Source organism: Ceraceosorus guamensis (genome assembly GCF_003144195.1).
Source record: "Ceraceosorus guamensis strain MCA 4658 unplaced genomic scaffold IE81scaffold_122, whole genome shotgun sequence".
Lineage (NCBI taxonomy): Eukaryota > Fungi > Basidiomycota > Exobasidiomycetes > Ceraceosorales > Ceraceosoraceae > Ceraceosorus > Ceraceosorus guamensis.
In genome coordinates this window covers 23,418-42,385 of record NW_020290117.1, presented here as the reverse complement: position 1 = coordinate 42,385, position 18,968 = coordinate 23,418, and the positions used below count along the sequence as shown (strand labels likewise).

Below are 18,968 nucleotides of genomic sequence, written 5' to 3'. Positions count from 1 at the left end.
GGGCGACATGGCGCTGCATACTTCGTGCACCGGGCCCTCCATCACTTGCGCAGGTGCACAGCACGAAGGGCAGAGCGCAGAACAGGGCTCCTGACTACTACTATATGGGTCCTTCCGGTGAGACTCATGCTCCATCCGACGTCGAGGGAGGGAAACGTTCTTTCAAGCACGACGAAGCTTGCAATTCTCCGCCTAACGTTCGTACGCGCGACCGGTCACAGCGAACACATCCGCCTGTGCATCACAACAGGTGTGTGCATTACAGTACCTGCAGATAGCCTGTCGAGTGCGCGTGCAGAGCGTTGGCAGACGAAACCGTTGCCGGTGTTGTACGGGCGACCGTTGGTGCTCGTCACCTGCTTACCACCGTTCAAGTCAAGCGAAGCGCATGACTGCAGGAGGAGCGTTCCGCCGGATGTTCTTTTGGCGGGCGGGCCTCGAATCAGCATGCCACGACAGCAGCGTGCATTCACGAGTGAATGGCCTTAATCTTGATTTTGATGTCGATTCAAATATTTCGAGCTAACGTTGGGATATGCAGGCCGCAGATCTCACAGCATGCTGTACCGGTGGGCGATTCCCGAATCACGTGTGTGGCGCGGTCATGAATGCAGTCAAAGTCAGTTTTGAGTCAAAGTCGGTTGGCTAGCGTTGCTGTGTGTGCGTCGGGTTCTCGGAGGCGCGCGGGTCGAGGAAGAATTGTGAAACGTGACCAGCAATTCGTGATTGGTATGTAACTCTGACTCTGACGTGAGTCAAAGTCTGGAGTCAAAAGTTTGAAATGATGAGTCTTTCAAGGCTCATCAGCTTGGGCTCACCAGCGTTCAATGTTGTATGTCTGCTTCGCCTTCCGCTGCCGGACGGACCGCCATACTGGTCCTCTAAGAACATTCAAAGTCTCAAAGTCTTGAGTGAGGCAAGCTACTGCTCATGGTCAATTCGAGGATCATTGCCTCGTGAACGCTGAGAATCGCCAAGACGCTGGCAAGGCTCAGAGCCAAAGGGACAAGGGGCATTGAGCGCGAAGGCGTCTTCTCGAGGCGTCAGGATGCCTCTCAGACCGCTTGTTTGTGAGTGGACGAATTGCACTCGAGCACTGCACACAAGCCATCAGTCAAAGGCGACCATGAAGCTCAGCATGGCACGGCATATCTCTTGATTTTAGCAACAATTGCTCTCTTCTCCAGAGGCTTCTTGTCGAGACCATGGGCGTCCAGCGTGGAAATCAAGGGCATGGAAAGATTTTTGGACATCCTGTACGACGACAGACGGCGGAAAGATGGCAGGGGAATCCTGACGTGTAAGCTTTGCGTAGTGCAAAATTCCATCGAAATGGTAGGGAGACGCTAATCGCCCCCTGCTGCCTTTACGATATTTGCTCCTCTTCAGACGCCAATCACATTTCTGTGTAAGTAAAAGATCGACTCGCTAAAAGGCTTCGCTTGCACTCAGTTGCAATTCTGTATCTCATGGTCGTAGAATGGATGATCCCACAATCTTTGGCAAGCTGCCTTTCAGCACCTTTCAGCGACAAGAGACCACGCGCTGGACTTTGGGCGCAGCGGACATTATGTTCACCAATGCGTGCGTGTATGCGCCACAGACTCCCGCGACACTCGGGCTGACCGTCCAACCTCTTCTTGGACCTGACCCCTCCAAGCCTTTTCCGGTACTTTTTCACGCACGGTCAGGTGTTGTCCACCGATCGAGGGCGAGGGGTGTTTCAACCTTCGATAGACACAGCAATAGACAAGCTCTTGACGGGCCAATGGGTGCATATATTCCCCGAAGGTTATGTCAACATGTCCCGCAAGGCCATCTGTCGCAGGTTCAAGTGGGGCATTGGAAGACTGCTGCTCGAATCTCATCGAGAACAGACGCCAATCGTGATACCCATCTGGATCGAGGGGCTGGACGCCATGATGCCTGAACCTAGAAATCACCCGAGATGGATGCCCAGACCGGGTGCAAACATCAAAATCACTTTCGGCGATCCTGTAGAATCTACGCTAGGGCCATTGCTCCCATCCAAGGCATCAGCATCGCGAACACCGTCATCGCCGATTTCCTCAGATCAAGCTGCAAGCACTGTGTCGATGTCCGACTCGCGTTCTATCTCGCGCGCAAGCGGCTCTTCGGTGTCAGACGACATTTCTTCCTTCTCTTCGTCCATAGACACCGATTACCCAGCGCCAACATCGGACAAGTATCCCCCACCCACTCCGCTAGCTCCTCCGCCGCCTGGCGGCTACGCTTTGCCACAAGCAGGCAGTCGGTCCCATAATTCTTTAGCTTCCGGAGCAGATCAGCCCGAAGCCAGGTTGCTTCGCAGCCGGCTGGCTGCAGCACTTAGGGCTCGCTTACTTCAGCTAGGCGAGAAGAGCGCGGGCAAGGAATTGAGAGGTTTGGTGCATACCCTCATGAAGGAAGAGAGGATAGAGTAGCATGCGATCTGGAATGCATAGACTTTCAGTCGCTCAAGTGTTATGTGAAAGACTTGATGGTGCGATATTCCGCTGCGGTCTCCATGCATCATTTGCAGAGGGTCGAATTTCTTGGCGCCATGCTTCAAAGAGCCGACGTAGAAGCAACAAATCTGATCAGTGCTACATCTGTCTCCTCAAGCAGCTACGTGAATGCATGCATTGGCTCGCCGGAGTCGCAACGTTCGTCGCTCTTGCACATGGCCGCTGGTCACAGAGCGCAGCGAACGCAGCGTAGTTGCGCTCTAGGTTCAGGATGCCTTGACCTTCTCTGTCTCCCAGATGCTGAGTGCCACAAAGGATACGGAAGCAGGTGGCGTATTAGTCATGCGCTCTGACTGCGGTGATGCCCGCCTGGGATGCCCGCCTGAGATGAGCGCTGCTCGTACTCACGATGAAGTTGCGTAGCCTGCAGGGGCCTTGGGATCTATCTGTGGGCGAGTGGACAAGTAATGGGTGGTGAACAAGTGGAGTGATGGGTAAGCGAAGGAATAGCAGCGCTGCTGATTCACCATCCGACCCGTCCTCGAATGAATGGTGATGTCAGGCTCTAGTACCACTCACACTTTGCCCTCTATACTTCCCAGTCAGCCTCTCATCCCTGCGCATCATCATCTCGTCCCAAGTGTCAATGTTGTGACGCAATGGCTATGGGCGGGAAAAGTATTTGTTAGCCCTGGATGGTGTGCTGAGTCACGTAACGAGAACAATGAGGTCGAATGGCGGCGGTCGCTTCGCAGTATGCGTCCCATGTATGAGCAACCATCCTCGTGCGAGACCCTTGTTGCTAAGGTACCTCTCGTACGTGCATAGCTCCCGACCAGGCGAATTCCAGCTGTCCGATAGGGCATTCACGCCGCATCAACAAGGATGCCGATTCATCCTGGCGAATTCGACACTGCTGCCCTTCATGTCGAGATGCCGCAACTCGGATGAGACCCACTCACCCTTCCACCATTAGCAATGTGAGAAGCGAGGTTGTAACCCGTACCAGTGACGCCGAACATGACCACCACCAACCCCATAGGGATCATCGCTTCCCAGGGAACAGGCATCGTGTCTGGCTGTGCGAAGTCGAAGGCTGTGAAACGGCAAAGTGTGGTCTGAGAGGACTGTGCGATGACCTGCGAGTAGAGCGTGATGCTGCAGTCTCGAGTCAAGAGTCCTGGTGACTTGTGATGGACAGGGTGGTTGATGGTGCACCATCGAATCGGAGCTATGAAGCTGGCACGCAGGCTGGCGATGCCCAATCACGCGCTGCGCGCTCGCTTGCTGCTCCTGGAAGGCGCATACGCGGGATGGCCACGTGATTTTTGAAATCCTTGGTCTTCTCATCACCAGGCTGGCTGCTCAAAAGAGGCGTGCTTCTGACCCAACGTTCAGACTGTAATCAATAATGATTGATCACTCATCTTGGTGTCCATCTTCACACCATCCAGCACACCGCGCTGCACGTGTTGGCTCCCCTTGCCCTACTCTACCACAGCCTCGCTCTGGCGAATCCAAGCAGCGAGGTCCGCTTGCACGATGTATCTTCTGGGAGCGCACCTGCCAGACGACAAGCTGGTGCGGATCGCCCTGACAGCCTTCTACGGCATAGGCTACAGCCAAGCAAGCAAGCTTTGCTCTCGTCTTTCGTTGCACAAACATGCCAAAGTAGAGAACCTTACGGATGCTCAGATCAACCTTTTATCCGCCTACCTTTCCAGTCCAGGCTCTATCCCTGCAAGACCAGCCAATCCCACCACTCCAGATGTCAATTTCATCTTGAGCGACTCCGGCTCCACTTCTTCCTCGGCCTCGCCTTCGGCTGGTCCAGGAGCAAGCTCCGGGTCTGAGGGTAGCTCTGCATCAGACGCGAAGCTGCCTCCGAGCCAAAGACATAATCCTGCAGACGATCCTCTCAGGTCAATCGTACTGGAAGCGGATCTTCGACGGGTGCACGTCGCCAACATTACGCATCACAGGACGGTAGGGTCTTATAAGGGAAGAAGACACGCTCAAGGTTTTCCTGTCAGAGGTCAGAGGACTCAGACGAATGCTAGGACCGCAAAGAAGCTCAACAGGATAGAGAGGAGAGGCTTCAGCACGTGAGTATTGCCGCCCGGGACATGGGATTGCCAAGTGGAAGCCCTGCGAGGTGCAACATCAAGCGCACATGAAGCGATTGCTACGAGACAAGGCTGCTCGCTTCTGTGATAGGAGGCGGGTCTCACACGATAGGGCAGGAGCAAAAACTGACTTCTTTTGATTGGAACTTGCCTTCTCTCGGCAGGTCCACCTTCGCTCAGAGCACTTCGAGCACTTCATCGTCTTCGCGTAGCCCAGGACCAGTCACGGCTCTCATTGGTAGCATGGCACGACCTCGATTCGCTCAGCTCAGGAATGCGGACGCACCGCGATAATGCGGAAGCGCACTTAAAGTATCCCACGATCACTTCGACGCCTTCCGCGAAGCCCGCGTGGCATGGCAATCAATGGTTCTAGTCCAGGCAACACGTGCAATTGCGAGATGGATGTGTGATTGTAAGATTGTAATGCGTGGCTGATACAAATTCAGGACCTGTAGACGAGCGACGAGGATGGTAGACGTGGTCAGCGATCAAAGAGCTTCCACAAGGCCTTTACTTTTGCATCCTTCAGGACCAGCTCACCTGTAATCGCCGTTGATCTGTAGACAACACGAGGCCAGGACGGGAAATTTAGGTAGGCGCTTAGCTCAAATGCACGCACGTTCCACTTCGAGTGACTCAGCGTTTGCTCACAGAAATGTACTCTTTGCTAAAGTCGCAAGTCCAGTAGCAAGCCTCCTCCTTAGCACTTTCGGCACCGAAGCTGCCGCCTTGAAGATCGACCACAATGTTAATGTCTTCCAAGGCTAACAGGCGGCCTGCCTTCTCCTCGTCGACTGCTTGCGGAGCGCCATCTTTGAGCACTACGAGTGTCTCGTGTGTCTGCCCACCATCGGATGCGCCTTCTGGAGGTACAAAGGAGACAGTGACCCGCGTAGGATCGATTTGCCATTCCTGCGCTGACGACTCGAGCTGAGGCAAAGGGGCGTAACCCACAGCGCACAGTATCCTTCCCCAATTCGCATCGCCCCCGTGCAGAGCACACTTGACCAACGCGGAAGTGCTGATGCTCGAAGCGATGGCGTGTGCATGTTCGAAAGTGGGCGCATTCTTTACCTTGATCTCCACGAATTTTGTAGCTCCCTCTCCATCTCTGACGATGAGATGAGCCAACTCTTTGCAAAATTCTGTCAATTCCGTTTCAAAGACGGCGTACTCTTCAGGATGCCCCTCCTTGGTGATCTCTTCGCCTTCTGCTATTGCCAATTCCCCAGCTTCCCCTTCCAAATCGGGTGCTAGCCCATTGGCGAGACACAAGATCGTGTCGTTGGTGGACATGTCGCCGTCGACGCTGATGCAGTTGAATGTACGCGACATGGCATGCTCCAATGCCGATTGCAAAGCGGGAGGAGCGATCGGAGCGTCGGTGCAAACCAAGCCGAGCAAGGTGGCATGTAGACCTTGAGGAGCGGGGACAGGACCCGACATTGAAGGGTGGATCATTCCAGCACCCTAGCAGATGGCGCAGACGCAGGCATCGAATGTCAGACTGCAATACACGCGTCTCTGTGTCTCGCTCTTGCAAACCTTCAGCTAGGCAGCGCAACGCACCTTGTCAATGCCCACGATGCTGACATCTCTACCACCCAGCTCAAATCTCCGCGCACGAAGCTTGGGGAAAGTGTCGGTGGTCATGAAGGCCCTGGCTGTCTCCAACCAAGCATCCTTGTCGTTTCTGAGCACATTTCCGCTGGTCAAGTGAGGCAAGCATTTCTTGATGGCCTGCATGGGCAAAGGCACCCCAATGACACCGGTACTGAGCAGCAGCGTTTCCTTGCCTCTTGGCAGCAGATCGCCCCTCTCTTGTTTCTCAGCCACGGCTGGAGGAGTAGGCAGGAGCTCGGCGATGGTCGAAGCGCACTCTTGAGCGTCTTGAAATCCTTTGAGTCCCGTCACTGCGTTTGCACAGCCTGAATTGACCAGCACGCTTCGAGCTCTGGCACCGGCCGGTGAGCCAGCACCATCTATCAGCAATTGACTCGATAGCACGACTGGGGCAGCTTTGAATGCGTTGCGAGTAAAGCAGCCCGCTGCTGCAGCTGGAGTTGCCGAGACGATCAGTGCCAGATCTGGTTTGGGGTTCAGGTTGCTGGTCTTGGCTGCGGGTGGAGTAGCGACTGGCGAAATGGCAGCTTTGATACCTGCGTACGTCGCAGAGACCGCAAAGCCTTTGGGAAGATTTCGCTCGTCCAAGGCATGCACGAATCGTTCGGATTTGCTAGACATGCTCCGATAACAATATGAGAGCGATGCTCGGGTGAAGGGCGAAGCTTCGAGATTGCTTCTTGGTCGCGCGCAGCTCCGCAAGAGCGTCAGACTTGGACCTCCGATCATCATCGGCTGCCACCTGCAAATGATGGCCGCTTGACAGCAGGTCTGGCCTGGCTTTGTAGCGTCTGAGGATGATGGGGATCAATGGGCAAGCTTGAGCCTTGGGACGAGAACTCGCACTCCAGGCTATCAGAATCAAGCGGCAAGAATGTAATCCGACGTCTTGAACTGAATTATTCAAATCCAGTATGCGTGACTCGGAACTTCCTTCGGGTCCGGGGCAAGCCTTGTGTGTGTTGCACGTGAAGAACACACGCAGCACGCCCGCGGGTGCACGGACTCAAATTGGTCCTGTGTTGCGCATTTTCCCGCAACCCTGCTCGCTTTAAATCTACCGACATGATTTGGCATGATCACGGATGGTTGTTATCGGATCTTTGTATGTTTTGAGCGAAGTCGGCAGGCGACTGAGCAAGACTCGGTACAAAGGAGTCAACAGGACGCAGAGCCTACTGCCCTGTAGTCACACTCGGGCGAGCCCCTGCAACCTACCCCGCAAGCCACAGCTGCGACGCATTTCAAGAAGTAGAAAAAAGATTCTTTCTGGGGCAATGAAGGGCCGTAGCAATACAAATCGTGACGCGTAGAGACGGAGACAGAGAAAAGAGAAAGGGAGAGCGAATAGGCAGTGTCGACGCGAAGAGAATGATCTGGCGGACTGCTATGAAGCGATTCGAGCGAGGGAAGGAGGATGGTCATGTGGAAGTGGTCATGCGCAAGCAGGGGATGAGATCATGAGGTGAAAGAACTCAATGTCGATCGATCAACTGTGTTTCGGGAAGTCCCTTTTTGGGCGGCAACGGACACGTAAATGGGGCATGTTAGGCTCGGAAGTGTTGATGGCATGCCTGCTTTTTGAAGAGGTCGTTGAGCCGAAAGTGCTGGTATTGGCAAAGCAAATCGCCATTGTAGGCGAAAATCAAATCGTGGTCGTGTTTGCCTGGGAGTGGACGAACCGCCAGGCCTGCTGATTCGCTCCCCGTGCTGTGCGCAGTTCGAAGAGAGTCAGGCGCCGTCATTGGTGAAGAAGCCGGATGTAAAGTCCCAATCTGTAGTGTTGGCGAGGGACGCATTGCCTGTCTGACTAGACTCGCCACCCATGGCAGAGCCGAAGTCGCCCATGCCGAACATATCTCCAAGGTCGTTTGCAAAGATCGCGGAAAAGTCCGCCACGTTGCCCGATGAATCTGTCTGGCCACTGGCGCCAGTAGCCCCTGCGGTGGTCGAAAACAGATTGGAGGCGTCGAAGGACGCGTTGCCTTGGCCGTTTGCAGCGTTCGTCCCAAGGAAGTCCATTGGATGGGGGGCTCCGCCCGCTTGCGGTGCTTGACCTGCAGGATCTGAGTTGGTAGGATCTCCGCCAGCAGCGAGCGGACCGCCCTTGTCAGGCATGCCTGCGCCGAGCGCATCGCGTCCGGGCGTTGGTATGCTCGAGCTGCCTGGTGTCGGCGCAATCGGAGTCGCAGCGTTGGCTCCGGCGCCGCCAGTCGCTATACTTGCCGAGCCGATGACTGGTGTTTTATTTGCAGCTTTGGAGTTTTTCTACAAAATTTCGGGGGCAAGTGAATTTGCATCTCAGCTACGTCCACTCAACAAAGAAGTCATCTCGAATCTCGACGATCAATTGACTCACCCTCGCTCTTGTTTCCTTTTTCTTCTTCTCTGCTGCGGGTCCCTTGGGTGTCGCGCCAGCAGTGGTCGAAGCAGGTGAGGCGCCAACGTTGCCAGGTTGCGCACGTGGGCTGGCGGCAGGGACTGTGGGTGGTCCCATTCCGCTTGCTTGGCGCGCCATTCCGGGTCGTTGCGTCTGGGGAATACCAAACTGTGGACCTTGTGGACCGCTTGGCCCAGGCGTAGCGCCTTGGTGCTGGCCAGGAAGCCCAAGACTATGCTGGGCCTGCGTCATATTGCTTCCCTGAGGATCGTCGCCTGGCGGTGCTCCTCCCGGTCGCTGAAACTGCGCTTGTTGCTGTCCTTGAGGGTGCTGCGGTCCTGCTGCGAAGGGATTCGCAAAAGCGGGTTGCGTACGCTGCTGAGCACCCTCTTCACCATCAAGCTGAGGCTGGCCATTCTGGTGCGGTGGACCGTAGCCGTCTCGCGAGGGCCCGTTCTGCTGCATATTAGGGAAAGCATTAATGCCGTGTTGCGCGAAATTGGAGCCTGGTGGGCCGGCTCTTGGCATACCATTCGTCAAGGGACTCGGTCCACCACCTCCGCCCATCATGCTCATCATGAGATTGGGATCGCTGGTCGCCATAGCCGGTGTCATGCGTCCCCTCTGTGGCTGACCGGGCTGATTGCCGGGGTTCGCGCCTGGCATCATCCCGTTCATTCCGTGCAGAGGGCCACCTCCGGCGGAGATGGGAGAGGCATGGCCCTGTTTGGTCTGTCGGATCTGCCCTTCCTGCCATAACCTAAGATGCTCCTGGTGGTTGGGCTGAGCCTTGATCATAGCTTCAAGATGCTTACGCCTTCCTTCCAAGGATGCGATGTTCTTGCTACGCTGTGCCTCGTCCACCACGTGGCCGGGGGGCGGTTGTTGTTGCTGCTGCTGCCGTACCTGCTGCATCAAGAGAGAATTTTGAGATATAACGGCTGTCGTGGCGTGCAAAAGAAAGATTTCAGCAAGAGACCTAAGAAACGGGAAGCGACACTTCGAGACTCACAGAACATTTGCTGGTTGGACAAGAGTGGATATCTCTGACCGTCAGGCCCCTCTATGTCGGATTGCGATGCCGAAAGAGGGAGACCGCCATGGGACAAGAGACCTGGCGGCAGTAGTTGTTGCGTCGGATTCGGCGCCGGCGTGCCGGGATGACTGCCCTGTAAAGAAGGCGTCTGATTCGGACCCACTGATCGCCTTCCATCCACATTCGGACCACCTTGCGCATTGTGGGGCGCGTTGACGCCGGGTGGCAAGCCCATACCTGAGTGCTGCGATACTGGAGAGCTATGCATACCTGGCATTTGGGGAGGTCGCGGTTGTCCTGGCCGTTGCATCGCGGAGCCACCCGCGTGCTCTGGCAAGGTCGCACCCCCAGCTACTGGCGAGCCCGCACCTTGTTGACGCTGGGCTTGCAAGTGCCTGCCTAGCATTTGCTGCGATTGCTGCATCCGACTCTGAGCATCCATACCTTGCCGAGCGTTTGCCAAAGCACCCTGTACCAGTCCGAGCTTGGTGTGAGGCGCCAAAGCGAGTGCTTCCTCTCGGGAGAGCCCCGACCTGGCTGCAGCGTTGAACAGTAGCGCTTGCTGTTGCTGCGGAGTCAAAGCAGCGAGAGCAGGGATGTTGGGCCGTCCTGCGTTGTGATCGAGACCGTTGGGACCTGCTGAAGGCGCACCAGCAATGGAGCTCCGTGGCTGCCCTCCTGCTCCGACAACGATGTTTGGGAAGCGAGCTGTCTCTGGGGGAGGGACACCTTGAGCGATTTGGCTCTCGACGCGCCTTGTCGCCACCTGACGTTCTTGCTGCTGTTCTCTGAACTCATGGTATGCGGTGGCCTCAGCAGACCCTCGCCCATTGCGCGCGGCAAAAACGTCCCAGAAAATTGCCCAATACCTAAATAGGAATACGGATTGGGAAGATTGGCAAGTTGATTGGTGAGGGATCCGTAGGCGGATGGCAGTCGCTTCCGAGAGAGCCACTCACTCGAACAAGAGACCTTGAGGGGTGCGAAGAGGGACCTGGGGAATTTCTACCATCCCAGCCTCGCTCACGAGCGTCTTCGCAGAGCCATGAAACCCTCGCCGCGTGAGGTAGTCCCACACGTACACATCGAGCCTGCCCATATAGTGAAGACGGGGTCATTAGCAGTCTGAGCAGATGCGGAATGTGCCCAGCACATTGCCAAAGGATACTGACTTTGTCGCTTCATCACCCCACGCAGCGGTCTCGGGAAGCGGTCCATGGACGCTTTTAACAAGCTTGTTGTAGTCTTCTTGACTCTGATGCTGCGGATTGATGCTCTTGTTCGCATTTGAGGGGCCAGCGTCACCACGTGCCCGCTTGTCTCCAGCGCTCCCGCCAACGACCTCTTTGCTTGGTGATGTAGGCCGCTTTCGAGAAATCGTGGTTGTGCCGTTGTTCGCACCGGCTCCGTTTCCAGGAGCAGTCTGAGGCTGTATACTGGGTCCCATGTTAAATGAGTGCTGAGGCTGCGGCACTCCTGTTGATTGTGGAGCATACGGCTGTGGGGGATACGTTGTAGTGAGTCCAACAGGCGCTCCGCTTGGGCCGGGCCCAAACATGATCCGCTTGCAGCTTTGTCTCGCAGGCAGCAGACGCAGAACTGCCCTTTAGCTGCCTCGCCAGCTACTCTGGCGCTCGTGAGCTGACGTTAAGGCTTCCTCTTCGTCGCGCGTGTATATGAAGAGCAGGCGAAGGGGAGCAGCTATAACAGTCGGGCCGACAGCTTTCTGTGGTTGTATGCGGGACTGCTGGCTAAGAAACGATTCGTGGCGCAAGAATGGATAGCCGACTACTGAAGCTGTACGGATAGCCGTCACAGCAATGTCAGCGCTAGTCGAGCGGGTGCGTTGGCCATCCAAGGTCAAAGGGGCTGATCCTGGAGGAGGTGGCCAAGGCACTGACTCGACGCGTTGAATCAGACAGCTCGAGATCCGGAGCCCGCTTAAGCGCCAGCTTGGTCGATGAGATGCAACCGGTAGGTCTTGAAGAACTTCCGATGAAGATTTCTACACCGCGTTTGAAGCGAGCGCGGATTGTGCTCAATGGAATGTGTGGATTGCTGCAAGCTCGACGAGGTAGAGAGCAGTCAGGCTAAGAGTGGTAGCCAGAGTCGGTATGAGCGAGAAGTCGCGAAGTGCATTGGCGGAGATAGATGAAGCGCGAGGACGCGATGCTTGCTGCAGCTGCAGCGGCTTTGCGTCACGCTATGCGCCCGCTCGAGGTGTGCTATGCTATGCTATGGTACGATGCGGCACGGCCACAGTCAAGGTGCATGCGGCTCTTTCTCGTGCGTTGCGTGCATGTGCTGAATATGTCCTCTCCCAGCAGTCGTGAGGCACTAAAGTCACGAGTCTGAGTCGAGTGCTGCTGCTGATGCATGCCATGTCGCACCGCTTAGAGGACCAGTGCACGTGAACTAAAACTTCACCCGCTCCAGCATCCCGGCACTCAAGACTCATGACTCAAGCTTGTACGCGCTTGCTGTCCATGTTAGCTGTATAAAGCAGGCCTACATCGTGATCGTCGGAGACCACGCACAGCACGACCTAGGTCTGACAGCAGCAGCAGCCACGACCGCCAGCTTGACCAGGACCATGTCGCGGGTCGCGGAAGCCCCGGCTCTTGATTCCATCGCGCGGGCGTGGGAGAGGGGTTCACGCAGCGCGCGCTCGTCCGTATCAGCTATCAGGCCGAGAATCAACTGCATGTATGGCAACACGGCACCAGAGGAGGCGTCGTGCAGGCGCGTGTGCGTGCGCGGGGCTTTTCCTTGCGAGCGATGGCCTCCATATATCACACACAATTTCGAATCTTGAATCTTGAATGTGACTTTGAATGGCTTGTCTCGCCCTCATCGTCGAATTTCGAATCTTGATGAATGTGAATTCACACTCAAAGAGTATTCAGAATCGTCGATTTTGACCAATGTGACCGACAGAGTCACGAGTGATCATGCGCGCCTCTAGAGCCAACGAACACGGTCGTGAGTCAACAACATACTCATGACTCACGACTTGGGCGCACACGTAGCACGTACCAGCACCCAATCGTGCAGTGTTGTGGGTGACTGGACATGATGTATACCGAACACCCACACGATATCCTGTCCAGGCTGCGTTGTGGTAGCCATGCAACGCCGAGGCACCAACAGCATCGCGCCACTCATAATTCTTGCACTCCCGACCGGAGCACCCTGCACCCCGCTGGTGTGCCGGATGCATGGCAGCAGGCTATATGGAGGTAGGCCCTGGCCAACGCGGCTCACCGGAGCCTTGATTGATTCAGTCGTGAGTGCTATATGAGGAGGCTGGGTGGTGCCTTCATTTACTCGAATCACGAGTCCGAAATGACCGCAATTGAAACTTGTGATCCAAGATTCGAGGATTGTAGGGCGCAGTCAGCATGAGGAGTCGCACCATCCTGCCATTCACTCATTATGCTGGCTGCGCGTGTTCAAGGTAAAGTCATAAATAAACACGAATCATGAACTCTATAGCAAGACCAGACTCTTCCAATCAAGAATCATGCTTCTTGAGTCTGATTTCTGATTGAGTGGGCGACGCGCTTCATGTACCATCCCATCCAGCAATTTTGAATGGTGAATGACGTACACCCTCTCACTCGTAACTCCCGACTGACTCTTGACTCGTGACTCACGGACTGATGAGAATCGTGAATTTATCTCCTGTCGGGTACACATCATACCAGAGCCAGCAGCGAGGCTGAGATTCGGAAGAGAGCCTGATACGCGTGCCGCTCTACGGTGTTGCTACGCGCCAGGCGCTCTCTCGTACGAGAAGCTGGCCCATGAGCAGCATGCGCGCGCGAAGCATATTCGTGATTGGCAAGTCAACACACGCATGCTGCCTGCCCTCCAAGATCGCGGTGATCGTCTCCGTTTTGAATGAGCACGAGTATTCACGATTGCCAGTCAAAGCAGTGCTGGGCGCGGACACACTCACTGACTCGTCCAACTTTGGAGGCAGCCGAGGACAATAACCTTCCGCAACGCCGGGCCAGAGCAGCCTGCGCTTGTACTACGCGAGCTTCTCGTTGCGATTCGAGTTCCGAAACGAGCCACACAGGCGCTCTCCAAGGCTCAATCTGCTTCGCGACTGGTCCGAACCTTGCCATGCGGACCTTCAAGCTCGCAGGGCCTGGGTTAGGAGTGCCAGGCCCTTCCAGCCAGAAGCTGTACTACGTTGCTCTCCGTCAATCCTCACTTGCTCCCCATCATCAAGCACTCACAAGATCGGCTACCTTGAGACTCGATCAGCTACACACCACGGCGACACCTGCAACGACCGTCCGTGGCCCTTCTCCTGGTACGCTTCGTTCCCGAGATCCCACCACATGTGCTTTTGGGTCTTCTTCGCTCCAACGCAGCTCAGCGCACTTTGGTGCGACATGTCTCACAGGAAGGATGCAGATGCGGCGGAGTCACGGAAGTGCCTCGCGATCGCCCGACCCATCAGCCTCCGAGAACGAACGCCAGATGGCTGACAGGGACATGTCGCAGAGCTCACCGAATCGTGCTCGAGATCACGATGACCCTCCGGTCCAAAATCATCAAGCTGTTGAAAGAATTCGTCAGCATGATGCTAGCCATGTGGCATCTTCTAACACAAATGCGAAGGAAGATGCCAGGATACCCGAGAGCTTGTACGAGAATTATCCCAGATCTTTGAGAGAGCTCGCTACTCGCGCAGCAGCGGCTGGGGCTGCCTTCGGTGGATACCACCAGCATTCTGGCGACGGGGGAGTACATTCGGAGAGTAGCGGCGTGCAGTACAAACACTCACCAAGCCCGGGTTCAAGCTCTGGTCACTCCAGTGCTCCCGGCGGAAGCTGGACCAGACCTAGAGCGCCATCAAAGGAGGAACTCTTGAGGCTTGCGAGAGGCTTCTGGACTAGATTACGTATCCGCTTCAAATGGTTTACCATTCGCGGATTCAGGCGATTCAATGTCGACGATCTGAGTGCCTTCTTCACACTGGGCGGTTTAGGTACCATCATTTTCATCGTCGTCGGCACGTGAGTAGCGAAGCAGTCTGATGGCATGGCACTGAGATCCGCAACATGATGGTCTGATAGCGCTTCCACATCCGCACAGCACAACTGCTGTGTCGCTAGTGTTTGCAGCTCTGAACGCGCTGAACTTGCAAGAGTTCTTCGCCCGAAGGATTGCAGATTATTTGACTTCTCATACCGGCATGACCGTCATTTTCGAGTCAGCGATCGTTCCGAAGTGGTCGACCTCGCGTATCTCCTTCCAGAACGTGTTTCTGAGTCGTCGCGCTCATCTCGGAGATCCCGAGGCCTTGCGAGAGGAGCGCAGAGCAAGGCTCGAAGCGCGAGCCAAGGGTATGGGACAAAGCAGAACAGCGCATACAGCTGGTCAAGGAATGGCTTGGGAGGGCACGCACTGGACAGAGCGGGATGACGAGGAGGGCATTGGAGAGGAAGTCGCCCCACCCATGAGGGAAGATGCGACAGGCGGCGAGGATGAGGGCAACTTTACGCAATTTGATCTCAACGTCGACTCTATCGACGTGACACTCAGCTTCAGCAGATGGTGGGACGGCAAAGGCTTAGTTGAAGACGCCGTAGTCAGAGGCGTCAGGGGCATTGTTGGTGAGTCTTGGCGCGCGTCAATGCCACATTTCAAAATTGTTGCTGAAGCGCGCAAGCACCTACCCAGATCGACGTAATGTCCACTGGGATTCCGACAAGCCATACGACCCTCGCGCAGCGCGTAGAACCTCTCGGCCGGGTGACTTTGACCTCTCTTCTTTGGTGCTCGAAGATCTGTTAGTGACAGTCTACCAACCTGGAGACTTTAGACCCTTCAACTTCAGCATCTTCAGCGCGGTGGTACCTCGCCTGCGCAAGCAATGGCTGTTCTACGATCTGCTGGGTGCTGACAGCATCACGGGGCAAGTAGATGGCTGCTTGTTTAGCCTACACAAACCTCAGAGAGTGGGAAAGAGCACCGAAAAGGATGCCGAGAGTCGCCGTGGCAGGTGGCGAACTCTCGTGAGTTTCGTCTTCAGGGAAGCGCGCGAATTTCGACCTATACTCATTCACACGCACTCTACTGCAGTCACGTGTAAGGATTGATGGGGTCAGCTTCGATCATATTCAGAACCAAAGCGACCTGCACGGACCTGTCTCCTGGATTAACTCCGGCAAATTTGACGGTGAGTGGCGCGCTCTGATGGTTGCTGTGCCACGCTCTTCCAAGCTGACTACCGGGCCGGCTTTGGCATCGTGACCTTTGCCGCAGTGGTCGCCGACATCAAGTTCCCACGCGATCTCGACTCTGACGTTGACATCAATGCGATCATTTCGGAAATCGTGGACAACCTCGCCCACGCTGTTTCTGGTGATCCTTGGGAACGCGCACCAGGCGCTGGTGATGACGACGAGCCAATTCCGGGTCAGCATCGATTGAGCGGACCTGCCATCGAAGCGCCAGTCACAGCCGTCGGTCCAGCAGCTGAAGAGGCTTGGCGGCATTCTCAGCGTGAGAGGGAGGCTGCCCAAGAGAGCGAGGAAATGTCAAAACGGAAAAGCCGTCGAGCTCGCTTCAGTCGGCGGCGGTGGAGGGAGAAGGAGATCGGGTCTCACTCCGAGGACGAGACTGAGGTTGAAGGCGTCCCTTCCGTAAGCAACGAGCTCACTGCAGCCGCCCCGATACCGCCAAGCATTCCGCCGCCTTCGGTCGTTATCGATCTCGATGTGCGCTTTCGCGACATCAAGGCAGCTGTTCCATTGTTTCACTCTGCTTTGGGGTATAGAACGCAGACCTTCGTCAGGCCCATCGTCGCCTTCATGAATGCCAATCGCACATTGATTCCAGTGCACTGCCGAGTCGTCATGGACTTGTCGGAATTCAACGGGAGCATGGACCTAGCGCAAACCGGACTGCTGCCAGTGGTGTCGGACAAGATCTATCAAGCACTAGCCAATCACGTCACCAGCCAGCAAGCTAATGGGCAGCGGCTTCGTAATGTCAGCAGCTGGAGCTTGAGGGTAGCTGCCCAGGGTCTACTGCAGTTGGCCAGCACCATCAGAGACAGCTTTACGCGCGCTCCTCATCTCACCCCGCCGCCCGAGCCGGACACTACGCTGACCAAGACGCAGGCATAGAGGCGCCGAAAATCAGACATTTGCGTTCGGACTCACGATTCGCACATCACCGCTGTGTGGACACTGGACTGACAAGGATCGGATGCGCTCGATACCCACCACACGGACGCCATAACGGGTCACTTTTGTATTTCATTTATCTACACCATCTTCGTGCGCACCAATATGAGGCTTGAGATGTAGGCTTGTCTCACCAGCTATTACATGCGATCAGGGTGCGTACGCAGTGAAGCCTCCATCAACGGTCAAGAGACTGCCGGACATGTACTCGTTGGATGCCTGTCGGGCGGAAGCCGTGTTCACGAAACGTCGTGAGCACTGACTCTTCATCCTGTGCGAGCTGGTGCTGCCTCATCAGCGAGAATGACTCACAAGGAAGATCACTGCAGATGCCATTTCCTCTTCTGTTCCCGGTCTACCAACGGGAACGTTCATCCTGCGCGGCGGGCGGTTAGGAGTGTTGAGCGTCAGATCGGCACATGCATGACATGTGTTGAAATTGAGAGCTCCCTTGATGATGCTCACGTGGGAAGCTTGTCGCTCAAATCGCTCTTGTTCGTCTTTTCGTCTTTGTTGTCCGCCGTCATTTGACTCGGAAAGACTGTCGAGTAGTAGACTGGTCGTCAGCGCGCACTCGCGGCTTTTGTGTGCGCAAGGGCAAAACCCAAGTGGCAGCGAGCGCCAGACTCACCTCCAGGCAGGATTCCATTCACCCGTACGCGTGCCGTCGTCGCCGTCGTGAACTCGTACGCTAGGGTCTCGGTGAGCTGCAGCACGAGCAAAAGAGATGGTCGGTCAACTTCCTTCAAAGCCCAGATGACCGTGCTTCGACTTGATTGCTCACATGATTTGCGCTGGCTTTGGATGCGTTGTAGGCTACGACGTGATTGTACAGAGGGTCAGCTCGAGGTGCTGCAGACGCACGACGAAGCCCTAAAAGGGTCAGCGGAACCAACCCACCGTAGTGCATCTGGCTTTGCTTCACAACTCCGCTGATGGATCCAGTCGACATGAACACGCTCGTGTGACTTTTGCCCTCCTGCTTGGCCTTTTCCGAGGCGGCGGCCAAGAGAGGCAACAAGGTGATGGCGGTGAACAAGATGGAGTGCGAATTGAGGCTGAACAGATCGTTCCAATTCTCAAACGAGTTGGCCTGCAACATCCTCTTGGAGTACTCTTCAGCCGACACCTTTTCCAGCTTTTTGGCTGGGTCCATGCTTCCGTCGGGAAAGCTGGTATCCGCACCGAAGTGCGTGGGTCCCGCTCCTCCAGCGTTGGCGATGACGATATCAGCACGACCTTCTTTTGCTTTCAAATCATCCGCTAGCTTTTGGATGCTCTCCTTGCTCGTCACATCCACTTCGAAACCGCCTGCAAAGCCGTACTGTTTCACTGCATTCTCCACCACTTCCTTTCTCCTGCTGGCAATGTACACGCGCGCTCCTGCTCCTGCCAAGCCCTGAGCTTGCGCCAATCCGATACCCGTCGCTCCTCCGGTCACGAGAGCGACCCGATCAGAAAGGTCGTAGAGTTGAGCTGGCTGGAATCTACTCGAAGTCATTTCGTGCGCCCTTCTGGGGTGGCAGCGTTGCAGTCACACTTCACGATTAGAGGGGACAGGTCTGTGGAGGAAATCAGAGATTCGGGAATCGTTGAAAGGATGGATGTAAAGAGTGCTCAGACTGCAAGGTATGATTATTATTGGGAGGACGCGCGAAGTTGCATACGCTGAAATGTCGACCTGACGTCCATCAATCCAACCGCGCGAGACTCTTGACTCCATCACCTCGTGCAATCGTGAATCACGGCTCACGACTTGTGACTTGCTTGACCCTGCTGGCCCCCAACTGCGTGATCGATGTCATCTTTCGCCCAAATTCTTGACTGACGTTGATCGTCGATCATCATGTGCGTCAATTTCATGCGCGGACGTGCGGCAGCATATATGCAGCGGGCGCAGGGTCTCGGTCAAACCGCCTGCCAGACTTTGCACCCACAGCATAGCCACGCAGTCGTGAAGACGGTCAGAGGATATATACCGCGGTATGTTGTGCGGAGATATCGGTGCTCGTGACCACTGTGACTCACACTGCTGTACCTTTAGGAGAGCGGCTGCTGCGGAGGCCATTCGTGATTGCACTGCTGAGTCCATTTCGTACATCTCGCAACATCCACCACAAT

The 18,968-nt window shown here is 55.6% G+C and overlaps 8 protein-coding genes across 8 annotated transcripts; 3 read left to right on the top strand and 5 right to left on the bottom strand.

The window, feature by feature from the left end:
- Positions 1 to 176: 176 nt before the first annotated feature.
- On the bottom strand, positions 177 to 457 carry IE81DRAFT_326630 (hypothetical protein). Its single transcript, XM_025514869.1, has one exon. The coding sequence runs from the start codon at positions 447 to 449 to the stop codon at positions 216 to 218; it is 234 nt and encodes a 77-aa protein (XP_025366537.1). The 5' UTR covers positions 450 to 457; the 3' UTR covers positions 177 to 215.
- Positions 458 to 1,155: 698 nt separating this feature from the next.
- On the top strand, positions 1,156 to 2,444 carry IE81DRAFT_294973 (hypothetical protein; the record flags this gene model as incomplete). The annotated part of the gene is made up of 4 exons (XM_025512079.1): positions 1,156 to 1,300; positions 1,390 to 1,408; positions 1,480 to 1,584; positions 1,661 to 2,444. Coding segments are annotated over 4 exons (1,053 nt in total), but the record flags the coding sequence as incomplete, so codon positions are not given.
- Positions 2,445 to 2,474: 30 nt separating this feature from the next.
- Positions 2,475 to 3,686, bottom strand: IE81DRAFT_306670 (hypothetical protein). The gene is made up of 4 exons (XM_025512348.1): positions 3,431 to 3,686; positions 3,048 to 3,131; positions 2,877 to 2,914; positions 2,475 to 2,768 (listed from the first exon to the last, which is right to left on the bottom strand). The coding sequence occupies exons 1-4, from the start codon at positions 3,536 to 3,538 to the stop codon at positions 2,735 to 2,737; spliced, it is 264 nt and encodes an 87-aa protein (XP_025366535.1). The 5' UTR covers positions 3,539 to 3,686; the 3' UTR covers positions 2,475 to 2,734.
- Positions 3,687 to 3,867: 181 nt separating this feature from the next.
- Positions 3,868 to 5,307, top strand: IE81DRAFT_306667 (S13-like H2TH domain-containing protein). The gene is made up of 2 exons (XM_025512347.1): positions 3,868 to 4,573; positions 4,759 to 5,307. The coding sequence occupies exons 1-2, from the start codon at positions 4,011 to 4,013 to the stop codon at positions 4,886 to 4,888; spliced, it is 693 nt and encodes a 230-aa protein (XP_025366534.1). The 5' UTR covers positions 3,868 to 4,010; the 3' UTR covers positions 4,889 to 5,307.
- Positions 4,969 to 7,156, bottom strand: IE81DRAFT_326626 (arginine biosynthesis protein ArgJ). The gene is made up of 4 exons (XM_025514868.1): positions 6,167 to 7,156; positions 5,249 to 6,067; positions 5,138 to 5,154; positions 4,969 to 5,046 (listed from the first exon to the last, which is right to left on the bottom strand). The coding sequence occupies exons 1-4, from the start codon at positions 6,839 to 6,841 to the stop codon at positions 5,040 to 5,042; spliced, it is 1,518 nt and encodes a 505-aa protein (XP_025366533.1). The 5' UTR covers positions 6,842 to 7,156; the 3' UTR covers positions 4,969 to 5,039.
- Positions 7,157 to 7,798: 642 nt separating this feature from the next.
- On the bottom strand, positions 7,799 to 11,472 carry IE81DRAFT_32772 (hypothetical protein). Its single transcript, XM_025515084.1, has 5 exons — positions 10,809 to 11,472; positions 10,596 to 10,727; positions 9,613 to 10,505; positions 8,580 to 9,541; positions 7,799 to 8,488 (listed from the first exon to the last, which is right to left on the bottom strand). The coding sequence occupies exons 1-5, from the start codon at positions 11,192 to 11,194 to the stop codon at positions 7,952 to 7,954; spliced, it is 2,910 nt and encodes a 969-aa protein (XP_025366532.1). The 5' UTR covers positions 11,195 to 11,472; the 3' UTR covers positions 7,799 to 7,951.
- A 2,673-nt stretch (positions 11,473 to 14,145) lies between these two features.
- Positions 14,146 to 17,223, top strand: IE81DRAFT_352567 (mitochondrial distribution and morphology protein family 31/32; the record flags this gene model as incomplete). The annotated part of the gene is made up of 6 exons (XM_025516636.1): positions 14,146 to 14,423; positions 14,493 to 14,669; positions 14,749 to 15,269; positions 15,337 to 15,671; positions 15,739 to 15,835; positions 15,922 to 17,223. 6 exons carry the CDS (start codon positions 14,146 to 14,148, stop codon positions 16,785 to 16,787), a joined length of 2,274 nt encoding a protein of 757 aa, XP_025366531.1. The 3' UTR covers positions 16,788 to 17,223.
- Positions 16,888 to 18,508, bottom strand: IE81DRAFT_338476 (NAD(P)-binding protein). The gene is made up of 6 exons (XM_025515545.1): positions 17,748 to 18,508; positions 17,632 to 17,663; positions 17,479 to 17,554; positions 17,313 to 17,388; positions 17,160 to 17,223; positions 16,888 to 17,066 (listed from the first exon to the last, which is right to left on the bottom strand). The coding sequence occupies exons 1-6, from the start codon at positions 18,346 to 18,348 to the stop codon at positions 16,998 to 17,000; spliced, it is 918 nt and encodes a 305-aa protein (XP_025366530.1). The 5' UTR covers positions 18,349 to 18,508; the 3' UTR covers positions 16,888 to 16,997.
- Between the last annotated feature and the right edge of the window lie 460 nt (positions 18,509 to 18,968).

Excerpts from the sequence above, each read along its gene's own strand:
- IE81DRAFT_326630 (XM_025514869.1), bottom strand. The coding sequence starts at position 449 with ATGCTGATTCGAGGCCCGCCCGCCAAAAGAACATCCGGCGGAACGCTC.
- IE81DRAFT_306670 (XM_025512348.1), bottom strand. The coding sequence starts at position 3,538 with ATGCCTGTTCCCTGGGAAGCGATGATCCCTATGGGGTTGGTGGTGGTC. Across the intron at positions 3,132-3,430 it reads ACATTGCTAATGGTGGAAGG|CCATTGCGTCACAACATTGA; the intron begins GTGAGTGGGTCT and ends TCCCGCCCATAG. Across the intron at positions 2,769-2,876 it reads GCAGGCTACGCAACTTCATC|CATCTGGGAGACAGAGAAGG; the intron begins GTGAGTACGAGC and ends TGTGGCACTCAG.
- IE81DRAFT_306667 (XM_025512347.1), top strand. The coding sequence starts at position 4,011 with ATGTATCTTCTGGGAGCGCACCTGCCAGACGACAAGCTGGTGCGGATC. Across the intron at positions 4,574-4,758 it reads GAGAGGAGAGGCTTCAGCAC|GTCCACCTTCGCTCAGAGCA; the intron begins GTGAGTATTGCC and ends TTCTCTCGGCAG.
- IE81DRAFT_326626 (XM_025514868.1), bottom strand. The coding sequence starts at position 6,841 with ATGTCTAGCAAATCCGAACGATTCGTGCATGCCTTGGACGAGCGAAAT. Across the intron at positions 6,068-6,166 it reads GCATCGTGGGCATTGACAAG|GGTGCTGGAATGATCCACCC; the intron begins GTGCGTTGCGCT and ends GCCATCTGCTAG.
- IE81DRAFT_32772 (XM_025515084.1), bottom strand. The coding sequence starts at position 11,194 with ATGTTTGGGCCCGGCCCAAGCGGAGCGCCTGTTGGACTCACTACAACG. Across the intron at positions 10,728-10,808 it reads TGGGGTGATGAAGCGACAAA|GCTCGATGTGTACGTGTGGG; the intron begins GTCAGTATCCTT and ends CTATATGGGCAG. Across the intron at positions 8,489-8,579 it reads AAAAGGAAACAAGAGCGAGG|AAAAACTCCAAAGCTGCAAA; the intron begins GTGAGTCAATTG and ends GAAATTTTGTAG.
- IE81DRAFT_338476 (XM_025515545.1), bottom strand. The coding sequence starts at position 18,348 with ATGACTTCGAGTAGATTCCAGCCAGCTCAACTCTACGACCTTTCTGAT. Across the intron at positions 17,389-17,478 it reads GAATGGAATCCTGCCTGGAG|TCTTTCCGAGTCAAATGACG; the intron begins GTGAGTCTGGCG and ends ACTACTCGACAG. Across the intron at positions 17,224-17,312 it reads TTGAGCGACAAGCTTCCCAC|GATGAACGTTCCCGTTGGTA; the intron begins GTGAGCATCATC and ends CCCGCCGCGCAG.